Source organism: Eremomyces bilateralis (genome assembly GCF_010015585.1).
Source record: "Eremomyces bilateralis CBS 781.70 unplaced genomic scaffold P152scaffold_1, whole genome shotgun sequence".
NCBI lineage: Eukaryota > Fungi > Ascomycota > Dothideomycetes > Eremomycetales > Eremomycetaceae > Eremomyces > Eremomyces bilateralis.
In genome coordinates, this window is record NW_022985067.1 from 2,245,427 (window position 1) to 2,261,672 (window position 16,246).

Here is a 16,246-nt window from a genome sequence, read left to right on the forward strand (position 1 = left end):
TGAGGGTTCCATGCGACCCACGGCCTCAGGATTTGCATGTCGCTGGGTAGTGGCTAGGATGAGTATCTAGCCCGATTCGACTCAAGGCCGTTTTATTCTCTCCTGCTTGTAACCGAAGGAGTGCCGTGACATTGTCTTCTTCAGGGAAAATAATGATTGGAATAGAACCTATCCACACACGTGGTTGACACGGCTCAATTCCCTGCAGTTTGGGTACCAAGATTGTAGACGAAAGAGGTTGATATGGTGAACATCCCGTCCTTGGTATGAGTCACCTTTCTCATGATACATGCGGTGATATACCTATGCGGCAGCTCAAAGAAAATTCTCTGCGGTTCGAGGGTCTGAATGCGACTTGAGAGTTAATCCACCAGTCATGCAGGATTGTTATTCCGAATCCTCTTCAAACCTCTCTTGCGAGGATCTAGAAGGGCGCAGGTTTCTGAAATCGCGGTCGGCATGATTTTTTCTGCCCCTGTCTTGATCCCGCCGTCGTTGGTTTTCTTTATCGGTATTTTGATCGGCATCCATATTGCTAGGGAATAGTTAATCTAGCGTTCGATGGTGTTTATCAGCGGTCCCAAAAGGAAGAGGTATGACAAGATCACTAGAAGAATGGATCAGTACCTGTCATGATTCCTCCCACCGTCCTTCTCGTCGTCGTTGTCATCCTCATTATTATTGTTGTTGTAGCCGTTGTAGCCGTTGTAGCCGTTGTAGCCGTTGTAGCCGCTGTAATCATTGTAGCTATTTTTGTAGCCATGGCTGTTGCTGTTGCTATTGCTGTTGCTATTGCTGTGGTTGTAGCTGTGGTTGTAGCTGTGGTTGTAACTGTTGTGGTAACTGTTGTTGTAATAGTCCTGGTTGTCATCACGCTCGCCATCATTGCCTTCCCTATCATCCTTCTTTTGGTGAATGCTATCGCGAGTTTGTCGTCCCTCAGTTCGTCCGACCGATATGCTTGGCTCCCTGCTACACTTGTAAAGAACTCTCCTAGACGCAAGATTAGAGGGTGGGGCAAACCGTACGCGCGAACACTCCCGTCTTCATAGGTCCGGAAATGTTGGACAATGTCGGAAATGTAGTAGCGCTGCTGTAGGATTGGATCCCACTTCCAATCCCGATTTTGCTGTGCTGCCGCCATAACTCGGTTCGGTGACGGGTTGACTGGACATGCTGGAGGTTCATCTGAATCTTCCAGGTTTGATTGCCGCTGCCATGGTTGATATAAAGTGTGATAATAGGTTGCCTTGTGACCTGCCTCATCCCCAGCCTGATGAGGCTCTGCCTTGAATGCCCCGCATCGCGACAGACAGACAGCAATATCAAGAGCAGACTGGGGGCCTGCAATGATAGTACGAAAGGCAAGCTAGGGTGAACAACAAGCAACATGGGCAGACTAATATTAAAGGGCGCCTTAATGTCATATGACCCTAAACTCCAGTGACGTGGTAGCAGTGAAAACCAACAGAACAACGTGCCCCAGCAAATGAAATGGTGATACACCCAGTTGAGCGGTAGCACCCACCTCCTGCAAGAATGCCCGTGTTTCCCGAGGCAACACCAAACACGATCTAATTGATCAGACGTTTAGCACGAAGTTCTTTTTTGATGAAGCGATAAGGCTGAAGAGAAGATCAACGGACGGCCCCCCCTTTGTGTCACTTAACGCCGTCTTGGGCTTTGTTTGTTTTCTTGTAAGACCAGCTTTCGTGCGTACTTACTTCGACGAGGGTATTCCGTTTTTGTTCAGGGTCTGACATTTCAACGTTCCTCCCCTTCCATGGGCTATGATAAAATCAATTTCGCTCTTGGTTTGACATACTTGAGGCACATATTTGAGTGGGCAAGATGGTAGACGAAGTGGTCGAGTGGAAGGCGTGGAGGGACTATTCCACAGGAAGTTAGTCTGCCCTCTCCTGGTCCTGTTCAGTTCTGTTCACCAATCCAATACTGGTGCTTGACAACGGATATGGAATCGTTAATGACATTCTAGCTTCCAAATTCTTACTGAATGACGACTGCGCAACGATATTCGTCGCCATTTCTGCTATATGTTTTACGTTGTGCGAGCCCTACCTGTTCAGGATTTTCCGAACAATATACCTTGCGAGACTAAGAGGGATTCGCTCGGGAAGCTTTTTGGCCTGCCTGAAGAACCAATTCAAAAAGCACTACCCCAAGCGTTTCGGCAAAGGTAACAGAGGCAGCGACCCGGAGACCATTCCTGTCTTACACGATGCCAGCCTATCAGCAGGGCGTGCAGACCCGGACGGCAACAAGAGCTTGGATGGGGTAGCGGCCCTTTATCAGCGCTCGACGGGAGGCCGAGATTACATATGGAGATTTCTCTCAAACGGGAATGGAGCAGTTGCTGAAGGCTACATCGTCTTTTTTGTTATACTAGGACGTTTTGCATTCTGGACATGGTTCACTCTATTCGTTGCAGGCAAAATTAAGCTGGACGGGACAGCCGTGTGGTCATCCGATGTCTGCGGACCTTTCGAATTCGATAGTCAAAATGCCGGCACGGGCGCCTCGATCAGAGAAGGTATCATCACCCGCGAAAAAGAATCGAGGGCAGGAGAGTACGCGCGTAGCTGTTATGTGCAGCCGGAAGTCTACAGCTCTACCCCGTGTGACTTCTTCGCGGCCCCGGCGATCAACTATACCATCGAAAAAACGTACGAAAAGTGTCCTTTTGCGGAACGAAGCGTGTGCATGCCCCGGCAGCAATCTATCACATTCAGTACAGGCCTGGTCAGTGCTGATCAGATGGGTATTAACACTCCAAGTCCCTATCTATTCAATCGGACGACTTCCTGTGCACCCCTGAGCCAGAGTGAACGTTTTGTGCGGAATGAAACCATTGATGGGGTCACCTATTATTACTATCATTATGGGCAAATTGTTGATCAGGACTCCAATCCTCCTGGCGTGATAACCGATTACACGTACTACACAGCGGGCAATCCAATTAACTCTTCTGTCGCCGCATATGACCTCGTGTGAGTTCTGGCTCCACTCATTGGTACCTAGGAATAGACTAATATTAACCAACACAGGACGGAGGCTACCTCCTGGACCGAAGGTGTGGATCCATGGGTTCCAGTGCCGGAACTCAAGCCTCCCGAAGGTGCAACTGTGACTATCGTCTTCGTATCCGCGTTACGTATCTTCTACGAGGAACATAGTAGTGATGCTATATTTCCTGCGGACGGAGACATCCCTTGGGGACCCGACGACAAACCCTGGTGGTGGAAAACAGACCCAAGAGCACGAGCATTCGCCTGCGTCGACGAGACCCACGTGTGTAAGCCCGACCGCCAAACCTGTTGGACCATGGTCGACGATGAGGGAAGGAGGGTCTCTGAACCGGACTACTGGTTCATGAGGCTGTCTCTATTATACTCGAACATCTACGATACAATATCTCGTCGTCTTGGAATGGCACTGCTTGCTCAGCGAAGGATCTCGGGTTATAATTCCGGACCACTAGAAGATAACCATTGGATGAGCGAGGTCGAAATGCTTTTCAGCACGTCCCTTGCCCGGATTCAATTTGACGCCTGGTCAATTGCTAGTGGTGAGGGTCATGATCGCGACGGCTATATCGATGGCACGCCCCTCGAGGCCGGACCTCCTGGAAGCTTATGTGGGCTGTTCAAGTTCAAGACTCGAAGTCATAAAAACATCAATTTGGTATGGTTCATTGCTGCTGTAGCCCTTCTCCCGTTTCTATGGTTCATCACACTTGAGGGTGATAACTCGTTCTTCAGTTGGGCTTGGGGGTGGCTGAAGCCTTTCATTGCAAGTCTATACTGCTATTCTTCAAAGACTTCCAGTTCTAGCTCTGCAGTTGAGGCTACTAGGCCATCCGGCTATAGCACCTTCAGGAGTGACTCGAATACGAGAGGCCAAACAAGTCCTCCCGCATCGCGGCATTCAGCCTACAGTTCGGGTCGCCAACGACAAAGGCCAGAAGGGCAGCACCAGCCAAATGTGGTAACATCTCTTTTGTCAAATACTGCAGCAAATGGGACGCTAGGGACCCGGCTTAATACTCCGGAATCAAGAGACCATGACAACAACCCGCAGACGGAGGTGGATGACGTCCAAAACCAATCAGACACAGAATCGGATGTAACTGAGCAGCCCATATCAGGGCCGGAGGACCGAGCTTCCGACGACCGCAGTGGTGGTTCGGTGCATCCTGAACTCAAGATCGAATGGAGATATCTGGTGTTGGACGTGGCTATCGAGGCCTTGTTCTTACTTCCAGGCTGGATATTGACTTCCATCAAGCATTGTACCCGCCATTGCGCAAGTAAACGAAGTCAATCGGCTCGAGAGAGCAACCAGTGAGCAAGATGAGAAGTGTAACAGAACATAGGAGTCTGAAAATTCAGCGCAAGTCATGACTTTTTTGGCTGTTTATTGGGAAAAGAAAGACAGACATTAGGCTACCATAACGGCTACTTCCCCTGATTGCCCCTGGGAGGCGGCTTTTTTGCAGCAAGAGACTGGAAATTTTGATCAAGGGCGAACCGATCCGGCATTCGGACAAATATCAAATGTCCGATTCGGAGTACCTTCCAGTGAGACTATTGCCATCCAAGCTGATTTGAACGCAAAAGAGGATACCCTTCTCGAGGCAGTACCTCTGACTAGTCCTTCAAAAGTGGAAGAAACCAAATCATGGTAAAGCGCACGTGATTCTAGGTCTGCGAGGGCGGTAAAATGTACTTCTGAACACCTCAGTTGTCAGGTACTGGTATGTTATGTATGAAGATTTTCGGACTGATGGTATCGAGAGGAGATGTGACCCACAGACCCTATTGATGATTATGCGACACGGCGGGTATTTGCTCCATTAATCCCAGCCATTCTATACACATATCATACTATTCACCATTTCAGGCGATATCCAATGTCACCATAACTGCGGCATTTAAATGCCGAGGGATGCCAATTCCCACCGAATTCTTCCAGAATATAGAAATCCAGCTGAATCGGCTTCTGTAGCTTCCAACCGGAGAAGTTATCCACCGGTCCAAATCAACCCGCGGACAGTTTAGCCAACAGCTAACGTGGAGTGAAGGGCCGGATGACCGCACCTTTTGTCGTTATCGTCAGCTGATATGCGCTCTGCCGTAATTGCAAAAAAGGGCATCGTCTTCTTTAACCAGCGACCGACATGGTCCTGCAGATGAGGATCACATCGTCCCACTCTTCCCACGCATTTGTGATATTCGCCATGGGTTATGTCCGGGCGTTTTTCGGGACCTCAAGGCACCGTCATTCTCTTTATAAGATCGTGTGGCCCGCACCTGCATTTCTGCCAATTGCGTATCGCATTAGGCGCTCCAAGTTGTCCCGAAGCTCGTCGGCGTGATTAGGGAAGGGCGGTCTCGTCGTCTGAACATGAACGTTGTCTTGATATACGCGTATGGGATATTGCGCTTCAGTGAGCGGTCTCTGATTTTTCACCGGACTGATCGGATTCCGATTTGGGATACCGTTGCTTAGGATCCCATATGGACTCGGTACTATTACCGACATTAAACCACTTTCGGATCTATAGTAGCAATGTCAGCTAGCGTCATTGATCTTAGAGATGTGCCTTACTCCTTGGAATGGCTGCTCCTCTGTCTCTCGACCTTTTGTAGGTAACTCTAAGAAGAGAACACCATATACCAGGATGCCTGTCGTTTGTTAATGGATTGTGGATGGGACGGAACCATCGACTCTTACTTATGATGATACCCCATTGACTCAACTGGAGGAGCTTCATGAAGTTCGGGCGTGCCCATTTCAGGTTCGTTCTTCTCCTATATCTCCGCTCGAGCCGGAATTGATGCTTATTGGAAAGGTTGGAGAAGTCCGGTGGCCAGATCTTTTTGGCCTTGTATGGGTTCGTCGCATGATTAAATTGCGACTTGATGCTTCTTCGGACCAGAGAAGGGAACATTCTGCTGGTAGATTTCGCTGTCCAAAGTACCGGTATATAGCAAATGCCCTTTGATGGTCAATGGTCGATATCAAAATGTGAACTGTGGTGAAGTTTGGAAAGGTCCATAGAACGAAACATGCGATGATCAGAATTCACACCACTCAGACTCAGATAATTATTCCACTGATTTGAGCTCGACGCTCGGACCACCATCAATCAATCATCAACGTCGAAATGAAATCGAAATTTCGAAACTCTGTAACTTCTGTATGAATGGCCTTCGTGAGTCACTGACGCACTCGTTGAACGCCGCTCGTCGGTTTACCCGTTTCCTCCCAACTACTCAAATCAGGATGGCAACCGTAAAAGTTGCCGTCGACGCTCTCGACCCGAGCAACAGCTCGAAGAACACTCTCAAACTCGAAAACGTATGTGATCGATGCTCGAGTCACGATGGCAGGGCTGTACTGATAATTAATAATGCAGACCGAGAAACGAGACAACCTCATAGCCATCGAGAAGAAATACCAGAAAGTATGGCAGGACACCAAAGTCTTCGAGCCGAATGCCCCAACACTGGAGGAGATCCCATTCCAGTCATTGTCAAACCAGCAGATGCACGAGAAGAACCCGAAGTTCTTCGGATGTTTCGCATACCCATATATGAATGGTGTTCTACATGCGGGTCACTCGTTCACGGTGAGCAAGGTTGAGTTTGCAGCAGGATGGGCGAGAATGCTAGGAAAGCGAACACTCTTCCCCCTTGGATACCACTGCACCGGTATGCCGATCAAGGCGTGCGCAGACAAGCTAGAGCGCGAGATCGAGCTGTTTGGTAAGGACTTCTCAGGGTACGACGCGGATGCGGAGGAGGAAATAGCGCCACCTGCTCCTACCGAGGCGGACACAAGGGCGGACATCACCAAATTCGTCACCAAGAAGAGCAAGGCAGCTGCGAAAACCTTAAATATGAAGTATCAGTTCCAGATCATGATTGCGTTGGGCATTCCACTGGAGGAGATCCACAGATTCGCCGACCCGCAGCATTGGCTGAACCACTTCCCCGGCTACTGCAAGGAGCACCTCATCAATTTCGGCGCGCGGATCGACTGGAGACGAAGCTTTGTTACTACCGACCGAAACCCTTACTACGATACTTTCGTGCGATGGCAGATGAATATCCTGAAAGAGGCAGGGAAGATCAAGTTCGGAAAGCGATACACGGTCTATTCTCCGAAGGACGGCCAACCGTGCTTGGATCACGACCGAAGCTCAGGAGAAGGTGTTACGGTTCAGGAGTACACCGCCGTGAAGATGAAGGTCTTGGAATGGTCAGAGAAAGGCAAAGACATCGTTGCAGGAAAGGTTCCTGAGAACGCGAATGTCTACTTCCTCCCGGCTACTCTGCGACCGGAAACGATGTACGGACAAACATGTTGTTTCGTCGGGCCAAAGCTCGACTACGGCATCTTCAAAGTCTCCGAGACCGAATACCTCTTCTGCTCCGACAAGGCGGCGAGAAATATGGCTTTCCAAAGCGTCTTCCCCGAGTGGGGCGTGTTCCCCAAAGTCGCGTCCCTGCAAGGCTCTGATGTCGTCGGAACTCTCGTCAATGCACCTCTCTCTGTTCACAAAGATGGAGTCAGGATTCTTCCCATGGACAGCGTAAAAGACACCAAGGGGACTGCTGTTGTTACCTGCGTGCCATCGGACAGCCCGGATGATTTCGCAACAATCCGAGAGCTTGCGAAGAAAGCGGAATTCTATGGTATCAAGAAGGAGTGGGCCGAACTGGAGATTGTCCCAATCATTGAGACACCATCGTTGGGTAACTTGGCCGCGCCGGCTCTTGTAGAAAAGATGAAGATCAACTCACCCAAAGATGTCAAACAGCTGGCCGAAGCGAAGGAGATTGCGTACAAAGAAGGGTTCTACCAGGGAAAGTTGATCTACGGCGAATTTTCTGGGAAGCCGGTCTCCGAAGCAAAGTTGCTCGTCAAGCAGCAGCTGATCGATTCCGGAGATGCTTTCAACTACGCTGAGCCGGACGGAGTGGTCATGAGCCGGTCTGGCGATGTCTGCACAGCGGCGTTGTTGGACCAGTGGTATATGAACTACGGCAAAGCCGAGAATGGCGGAGATGGTCCGTGGTGTAACAAAGTCCTTGAGTGGGTGCAACACGGGCTCAATACCTACTACCCCGAGTGCAAACATCAGTTCGAGCAGACTCTAGGATGGTTGTCACAGTGGGCGTGTGCTAGGTCTTATGGTCTAGGAACAAAGCTTCCATGGGATCACAACTTCCTCGTGGAGAGTCTCAGCGATAGTACGATCTACCAATCCTATTACACAGTAAGCTCCAAACCCCTACTAGTAACGTCTGCCAGATGGTAACAGTTCAGGTCGCGCATTTCCTTCATTCAGATATCTACGGCGATACCCAGGGTTCTGGTAAGATCAAGCCGGAGCAAATGACCGACGAGGTTTGGGACTACGTTTTCTGGAGAAATGGCGACGTCAAGACCGACATTCCAATGGACACGCTGAAGGCAATGCGCCGAGAGTTCGAGTATTGGTACCCGGTCGATGTCAGAGTGTCTGGCAAAGATCTCATCCAAAGTAAGTTACCTTCGGGAATATTTCCGAGTGCAGTCTGACAATACTCTAGACCATCTTACTTTCTTCCTCTACGTTCACGTTGCTATCTTCTCGAAGGAACACTGGCCGCGTTCCATCCGTACCAACGGGCATCTTCTGCTCAATGGCGAGAAGATGAGCAAGAGCACAGGCAACTTCCTCACCTTGGACGACGCAGTCAAAAAGTTTGGCGCCGATGCTACGCGAATTGCCCTTGCGGACGCCGGCGATGGCATTGAGGACGCAAACTTCGACGAGTCGGTCGCGAACGCGAACATCCTCCGTCTATACGAACTGAAGAAATGGATCGAAGAGATGATCCAGGAAGCCAAACTTGTGAAGGATGCTACCGAGTTCGTCGCGGTTCGAGACGCCGGAAAGTCCAAGCAGACGGACGTCGTGCAACGAACCGGCGAGCTCGCCTTCTTCGACAAGCTTTTCGAGAACGAGATGAACGACCTCGTCAACCAGACCCGCCAGCAGTACGACGCGACGAACTACAAAATCGCGCTCAAGACCGGCTTCTACGACTTCACCGGCGCACGAGACAGCTACCGCGAGTCCTGCAAGACCGCCGGCATCGGCATGCACCACGATCTCATCCGCCGCTACGTGGAGCTCCAAGCCCTCCTCCTCACCCCCATCGCGCCGCATTTCAGCGAGTACCTCTGGCGCGAGGTGCTCAAGAAGCCCGAGACCGTCCAGAGCGCGCTGTACCCCCCCGCCACCAAGATTGACCCGTCCCTCAGCACCATATCGACGTACATCAAAACCACGTCGTCGAACATCCTCTCCGCTGAAGGCACGCACATGAAGCGCGTCGCGAAGGGCAAGAACGTGCAGTACAACCCGTCCAAAGATAAGCGGCTCTCGATCTTTGTCGCGGGCGCGTTCCCCGCCTGGCAAGAGAAGTACATGGAGCTGGCGCGGCAGGCGCTCGAGGGCCTCAGCATCGACATGAAGAAGCTGACCCCGAACATCGCGAAGCCCGAGATGAAGAAGGCGATGCCGTTTGTGCAGGGGCTGAAGCGCCGGCTTGATTCGGGGGAGACCGCGGCCGCGGTGTTCGACCGCGAGCTTGGGTTCGATGAGATGGCGGTGTTGCGAGAGATGGCGCCCGGGTTGAAGAAGACGGTGCAGAAGTGCGTGCAGGTGGTGATTATTGGGGTGAAGGAGGGGGAGAAGTTGGGGACGGTGGTGAACGAGGATGGGAGTGAAGGGGAGAAAAGGGAGGTACCGCCGAATGCGGAGTCGGCGGTGCCGGGGAATCCGGCGTTTTTCTTTGAGAATGTTTAGATATGGATGCGAGAACTTGCTTGGTCCGTAGAAAAGTAGATTCATACAGCTGATCGATCTTATCTGTCTGGCCAATGTATGATAGAATGCATTTCCATGCTTTCAACCCCTATCTACCCGGTGAACCCCTCTCTACTACGAACCAGTCTCCTAACCCCCCTTCTCCCACAACTTCCTTCCCGCTGCCCACGTCTGCACCACCTCGCCCTCCTCCGTCAACACCACAAAATCAGCCCTCCTCCCCCTCTCCAACCTCCCCCGATCCTCCAACCCCATCATCTCCGCCACATTCTCCGTCACGCACCGCACCGCCTCCGCCACTCCACACCCGCTCCACCGCACCAAATTCCTCACCCCCTCCTGCAGACTCAAACACCCGCCCACCATGATCTCCGTCCCCGCGACCGTCACCAATGCCCCCCGCTTCTCCTGCGGCTGCGGGATCTGCGCGTGCCCGGGATAGACGCCGTCGGGCAGCCCCGCGAGCTCGACGCTGTCGGTGATGAGGATGCATTTGGCGGGGTTGGCGCGGTAGAGAAGCGTCGCGATCGAGGGGTCCAGGTGGTGGCCGTCGGTGATGAGGGAGTAGTAGGGGTTGTTGATCGCTGGTGCGGTGATGAGGCCGGGGAGGCCGGGGTTGCGGTGGTGGAGAGGGGACATCGCGTTGAAGACGTGGGTTAGTGCGGTGGCACCGGCGGAGAGGGCGGAGAGGCCATCGGAGAAGGTGGCGGTGGAGTGGCCGAGGGAGACGCGGGTGTTGTTGGCAGTGAGGGTGCGGATGAGGGGGGTGGAGGAGGGGAGTTCGGGGGCAAGGGTACAGAGTTTGATATTTTTTAGATTGGCCTCCCCGTAGATGGTTTGGGGTTCTGTGGTGGGTTGCTGGAACAAGAATTCGTTGTGTGCTCCTTTCTTTGAAGGGTGGAGATAAGGGCCTTCGCAGTGAGCCCCGAGAAGGGTTGCTCCATCAGGGATGGATCGTGGTCGTAATGAAGGAAGGATCTGAAAAGAGACATGTTAAGCAACAGCGGCTCAAACCTTAATAGACTCCTGATCAAACCTGCAGTTCAAAATATGGCATAACATAATAGAAAGAAACTAGAATGCACGACGAACAAGTACAGGATGAAACGAGAATCCTCTTTACCTTCTGGAAATCATCTGAAGATACTGTAGGAATGGTGGCCCAAAATCCGGTCACACCTTCAGTCACATAGTACTTTGCCGTATCGTCCAGCCGTTGCTGGTATTGCTCAGCATCCTCAAAATGAGTGAAGTGAAATCCATTGACGCCATTCGTCTGCAGTTCTAGGAAACCGGGTGCGATGATCCCTTCCTCCAGATCCACGATCTCGCCGCCAATATAACCGGTTCGGTGTAGGATCTTCCCCGTATCTTCCGATACCACAAACTGATCTTCGACCAACTTCCCGTTGATGCAGAGGCGGCAGTTCGTGAACGTGGTGAACCAGCCGTCAGCCATGGTGATAAGGGGGAGCGGGAATATGCCAGGATCTGTAGCAATAACCGGAAAATAAGGACAGAGTTTGTCTCTATACCAGATGGGTACTTGGGATTCGATTCGGCTGTAGCGGTAGAATCACAGTAGGTCATGTCTGATCTCACCAGTGTAACTTGATGGATGTGATTCCCCCACTAGAGACATCATCATCATGGCAGGGATGAGGGTGGCATATCCCTGTGCACATCATCAGGAAGCTTGATACCTATCCTGTCCAAGTCTCAACTCCAAAGGTCTCAACGACAAATTAGCAAGGCATGGAGTGGCGACATTCAAATAGCTGGAATTTGTATGATGCATCCATATAGCTGCAGTGATATAAATGAAGCCGGAAAGAAATGCGGCGATAAGGCGACGATTGGGCAGTTAAAGGCACTAGCAACGCGAGATCGAGATTCGTGGGGAAGGCGCCAAGAACCACAATTGGCGCTCTGGGGCAGCTACATGATTGACGTCATACAAAGATCGCTGGTGTTGGAGCTCCAAGTGTTTGACCGACTCCAGTGATGCCGTCCATTGCTCCCTCTTCACCAAACCACTGCATCATTTATATGCGAGTGTTCCACAGCTGGAAACCTGTTAATGCAGGTCAATTCCTTCCTATATCCCTCAATCTATCCTCATTTCACATCTCCCTTCCCTTTCCCTCCATCAACCAAGCTCCAAGCTGGTGATATCCTCCGTCTCAAGCTTGTTCCGTAAGGGTCGAATACAGTGAACATGGCAGGTGGACCTCCAGAGCAGGAGCAACACCTCCCCGGAGGGCATTATTCCGGGAGAAATCCTGTACCAACTATCAATCAATTCCTTCGGAGTCTCGACAGTGAAAAGACGGAGAGAGACAAGCGGATTGATGCTGAGCTGGCCCAGAAACGCGAGAAGCTGATGAGCCAGAACGAAACCAATCAAGATGTAAAAGCCCATGAGGTTGAGGCCCCAACTACGAAGGCTGCGCAAAAAAGAGTCACGGATCCTACAACTGGCCGGGAGGTGGTCATTGAAGATGTTGGGAAAGATACCTATAAGCTAGTCGAGGATCCAATCGTAAGTAGGCTCCAAATGTTGTGGTATCCATGCATCCACTAACCGTTCTATAGCTCTCGGTCCCGAATGCAAATCTCGGTAAAGAGACAGTACGTGGGCACAATTGTCCGCCTGGAAACTGAGCTAATAATGACATAGCATATCAAAACGGACTCTTCGCAACCATTGGAAGAATACAAGGAAAACCAAGACGTCACTGCACCTCCCGATCCAGTTGCGGAGGGCACGACATCCGATGTACCCATCCACGGCGAAAAGACAAACGTTCTGTTCCATCCCACCCCGTCAGTCAGTTATGAGCCTACCTTCAAGGTCCTCGAAACACGCGCCAACGCATTGGCGATCGGCATTGTCCTTGCAACTGTCGTTGTTGGCAAGTTGTTCGGCGGACGGTTGCTCGGATTGATTCCTCTAGGCTTGTGCCTTGGTACTGGCGTGTTCCTCTGGGCAAAGGAGGTGATCCGCAGTGGAAGAGAAGTAGAGTGGGAAAGCGAGAAACAGCGAGGAGAAGTAGCAACGTTGAACTTGCTTCCCGAGTCTACCGAGTGGCTGAACACACTTCTCGGGATTGTTTGGGGCATGATGGATCCCGACATGTTCACTGCCGTCGCAGATACCCTTGAAGACGTCATGCAGGTGTCTGTCCCAGGTGTCATTGAGAATGTCCGAGTTGCCGAGATCAATCAGGGAAGCAACCCCCTCCGCATTCTAAGTCTCAGGGCTCTTCCAGATGGTCATATGAAAGAGATGAAAGACTCGATTCACGAAGAGAACAAGAAGTCCAAGGATCCACAAGAGGCTGCCGCTGATGAAGAGGGTGGGGATTATTACAACCTGGAAGCCTCCTTCGGATACCATGCATCACCTAGTGGAAAGCGAGCATCGGACAAGGCACGCAACATGCATATGCAGCTCGTCTTCTACCTCGGAATCAAAGGTCTCTTTGGAGTGCCACTGCCCATCTTTGTCGAGCTTCAAAGGTTGGTCGGCACTGTTCGATTGCGGTTGAACATGACCCCCGAACCACCATTCCTGAAGACAGTGACCTTTACCCTGATGGGTGTTCCACAAGTCCAGGCTGGTTGCATCCCGATGGTGGAGAAAGGCGTCAACATCTTAAACCTGCCACTGATCTCGAACTTTGTCAATTACGCCATCAAAGCAGCCTCGAGCATGTATGTCGCTCCGAAATCGCTCACTATCGATATGCGGGCCATCTTGCAAGGCGACGATATTCAAAAGGACGTCCAGGCTCTTGGAATTCTCTGGATCCGTATCCATCGTGCCATCGGTCTCAGCAAGCAAGACAAGCGCGGTAGCAAACATGGTGGAAGTGACCCATACATCACGCTTACCTTCTCGAAGTATGGAAAGCCAATGTGGTGCTCCAGAGTCATTACCGATGACTTAAACCCCATCTGGGAGGAAACGGCGGCTTTGCTGGTCACCCCCGAACTCATCAAGGCAGCTGAAAACTTGAGCGTTGAACTTTGGGATAGCGATCGTCACTCGGCTGACGATATTGTCGGCAAAGTTGAGCTCTCGATGCAAAAGATGATCCAACATCCGGGTAAGATGTACCCTCAGGTGTCTAAGCTGGCCGGTATGGATTCCGACAGCACCATGCCCGGGGAGCTACACTGGGAGATCGGATATTTTGGTAAACCACAATTCCGGTCTGCTCTTCGTAGCGATGGCAAGAATCGATCCCTACCAAAGGAGCTCCAGGACAACCCGGAATTCCAGGATGACAAGGGTACAACCAACACCGCGACGGACGATGCGGTGAAGACCACACCTCCTGACCCACTCTGGCCTAGCGGTATCGTCAGCGTGGTTGCCCACCAGATCGTCAACCTGCAGCTCGAGAACATTAAGGGCACTTCAGGCAGCCGAAAGAACCGAGAATACGAGCCTGCGAAACCGTATGGAGAGACCACGGAACAAGAAGGCAAGAGCTTGCCAACTTCATACTGCACTATCCTCCTAAACGATGAGTTGATCTACCGCACCCGCGCAAAAGCCGTGTCCAGTCAGCCCATCTTCAACGCAGGAACGGAACGGTTCGTCCGAGATTGGCGGTCTGCCCTTGTCACCGTAACCGTCCGTGATCAGCGAAACCGTGAACACGACCCCATTCTGGGCGTTGTGCCGCTGAAGCTGTCCGACGTCCTAGAGACCAGCTCACAGGTCACTCGCTGGTATCCTCTCGATGGCGGCGTTGGTTTCGGACGCATCCGAATCTCCCTGGTGTTCCGCAGCGTTGAAACGAGACTGCCGCCAAACATGCTAGGCTGGGACGTTGGAACATTCGAGTTTACCTCCCCCCAGGTCCTCGCGATCGGCTATCAACATGCTGCTAAACTTAAGCTCCGTACTGGAGGTAGCATCGGCCAGATTGGCAGGTCTAAATGCGAGAAATTGCAAGAAGGCGACGGATACTATTGGGACGTCAACGAGGTCGACGGTCAGAAAGCCGTCCAACTTCCTGTCAAGCACCGATACCGTTCACCCGTGGTGTTCGAGCTCCATATTTCCGGCAAGAGGAAAGCCGACGCCTATGCGGCCGTCTGGCTGCACCATCTCGTCGACAACGAAGACTCGCCTATCAACGTCCCTATCTGGCAAACCGCCGCCCCGGCCCGCCTGACGCAGAACTACATTACGGAGGACAATTGCGCGAACGAGAAAGGCCTTGAAGACCTCAAGGAAGTCGGCCGTCTCCAGTTCCGCGCTCGATTCAAGGCCGGAATGGACGAGTCTCACCAGGCGTTCATCTCAGACAACGACACCCGCGAGACGTACGAGACCTGGGAAGCCTGCCTCGCAGAAGGCGTACGCACGCGGCAAGTCGAGAAAGAAGTTCCGGATACGGTGCAGGTGCTGCATGAGCGTAGCTTGACGGAAGGGCGAGATGTGTTGAAGGCCGCGTCGGAAGAGGAAAAGAAGAAGTGGATTACCAAGGACGGGACGGATTGGAGTGGCGCGTTTGGTGAGGACCCAGCGATGTTCATGGATGCAAAAGGGAAGATGAAGCGCCAGCCGGGCGCAGAAGCACCGCTCACGCAAGAGGAGCGCGGAGAAGCTGAGGACTATGACGATGACGATGAAGAGCACGACTCCAACGAAGATCTCGGGATCCAGGACGCCGACAACGCGCACTTCGCTAAAGAAGACGCAAATGGCGACGCGACCAAGTCGTTCATGGACGGCACCACGGACCGCAGCAGGTCCACCACGTCCGGCGGAACGGAGGACACGTCGACGAGCAGCGGGTCGACGTCGACCAAGGACGTCAACAAGCAGAATCGGCGGACGGAGCAGCGGAAGCAGCGGGGGCTGATGCAGTGGAAGCCGGCGCGGAATGCGAAGTTCGCGAAGGACCAGGGGGCACTGGGTGTGCGGAAGTTGAAGGGGATGGTTACGGGGGGGTTGGAGGGGCGGCAGCCGGGGGTGGAGACGGGTAAGTTTTGGAGACTTCTGACTGTGATTGAAGTGATGCTGACTAGAGTTCACAGAAACGGGATAATAGCCAACGGGCAGGTTGGTGGGTTTCGGGTAGCTTTGTACGAGTATAGGAAAATTGAGCGGAAAGTTATATGACTCCCAGGAACGTCAGCTGTCGCAGCATATGCGAAATGATAGCAAGCAATGGACAGGCATAAAAACATGGGAACAATAGGACGAATTAACTTGTTCAAACGACAACGTGGAAATGAGAGATAACTTCAAAAGGTAATCATGAACTGACTGCTTGAGATCCGAATAGTAGTTGAATGGAAGTCCTCGCGATGTAG

General features: G+C 52.0%; 6 protein-coding genes across 6 annotated transcripts; 3 read left to right on the forward strand and 3 right to left on the reverse strand.

Annotated features, from left to right (window-relative positions):
* Positions 1–182: 182 nt before the first annotated feature.
* P152DRAFT_25144 (uncharacterized protein) lies at positions 183–1,423 on the reverse strand. The gene has a single exon (XM_033674711.1). It carries the CDS (start codon positions 1,142–1,144, stop codon positions 608–610), a length of 537 nt encoding a protein of 178 aa, XP_033539254.1. The 5' UTR covers positions 1,145–1,423; the 3' UTR covers positions 183–607.
* Positions 1,424–3,037: 1,614 nt separating this feature from the next.
* P152DRAFT_25090 (uncharacterized protein) lies at positions 3,038–4,836 on the forward strand. Its single transcript, XM_033674705.1, has one exon. The coding sequence runs from the start codon at positions 3,343–3,345 to the stop codon at positions 4,363–4,365; it is 1,023 nt and encodes a 340-aa protein (XP_033539255.1). The 5' UTR covers positions 3,038–3,342; the 3' UTR covers positions 4,366–4,836.
* A 756-nt stretch (positions 4,837–5,592) lies between these two features.
* Positions 5,593–5,971, reverse strand: P152DRAFT_387075 (uncharacterized protein; the record flags this gene model as incomplete). The annotated part of the gene is made up of 2 exons (XM_033675868.1): positions 5,593–5,705; positions 5,767–5,971. The coding sequence occupies 2 exons, from the start codon at positions 5,969–5,971 to the stop codon at positions 5,593–5,595; spliced, it is 318 nt and encodes a 105-aa protein (XP_033539256.1).
* Positions 5,972–6,181: 210 nt separating this feature from the next.
* Positions 6,182–9,996, forward strand: P152DRAFT_454201 (leucyl-tRNA synthetase). Its single transcript, XM_033678547.1, has 4 exons — positions 6,182–6,381; positions 6,440–8,305; positions 8,356–8,572; positions 8,622–9,996. The coding sequence occupies exons 1-4, from the start codon at positions 6,307–6,309 to the stop codon at positions 9,884–9,886; spliced, it is 3,423 nt and encodes a 1,140-aa protein (XP_033539257.1). The 5' UTR covers positions 6,182–6,306; the 3' UTR covers positions 9,887–9,996.
* Positions 9,997–10,246: 250 nt separating this feature from the next.
* On the reverse strand, positions 10,247–11,708 carry P152DRAFT_510816 (Metallo-dependent hydrolase; the record flags this gene model as incomplete). Its single annotated transcript, XM_033682684.1, has 2 exons — positions 11,031–11,708; positions 10,247–10,885 (listed from the first exon to the last, which is right to left on the reverse strand). Coding segments are annotated over exons 1-2 (975 nt in total), but the record flags the coding sequence as incomplete, so codon positions are not given.
* A 233-nt stretch (positions 11,709–11,941) lies between these two features.
* On the forward strand, positions 11,942–15,978 carry P152DRAFT_478567 (uncharacterized protein; the record flags this gene model as incomplete). The annotated part of the gene is made up of 4 exons (XM_033681662.1): positions 11,942–12,449; positions 12,503–12,538; positions 12,588–15,912; positions 15,968–15,978. The coding sequence occupies exons 1-4, from the start codon at positions 12,126–12,128 to the stop codon at positions 15,976–15,978; spliced, it is 3,696 nt and encodes a 1,231-aa protein (XP_033539259.1). The 5' UTR covers positions 11,942–12,125.
* Between the last annotated feature and the right edge of the window lie 268 nt (positions 15,979–16,246).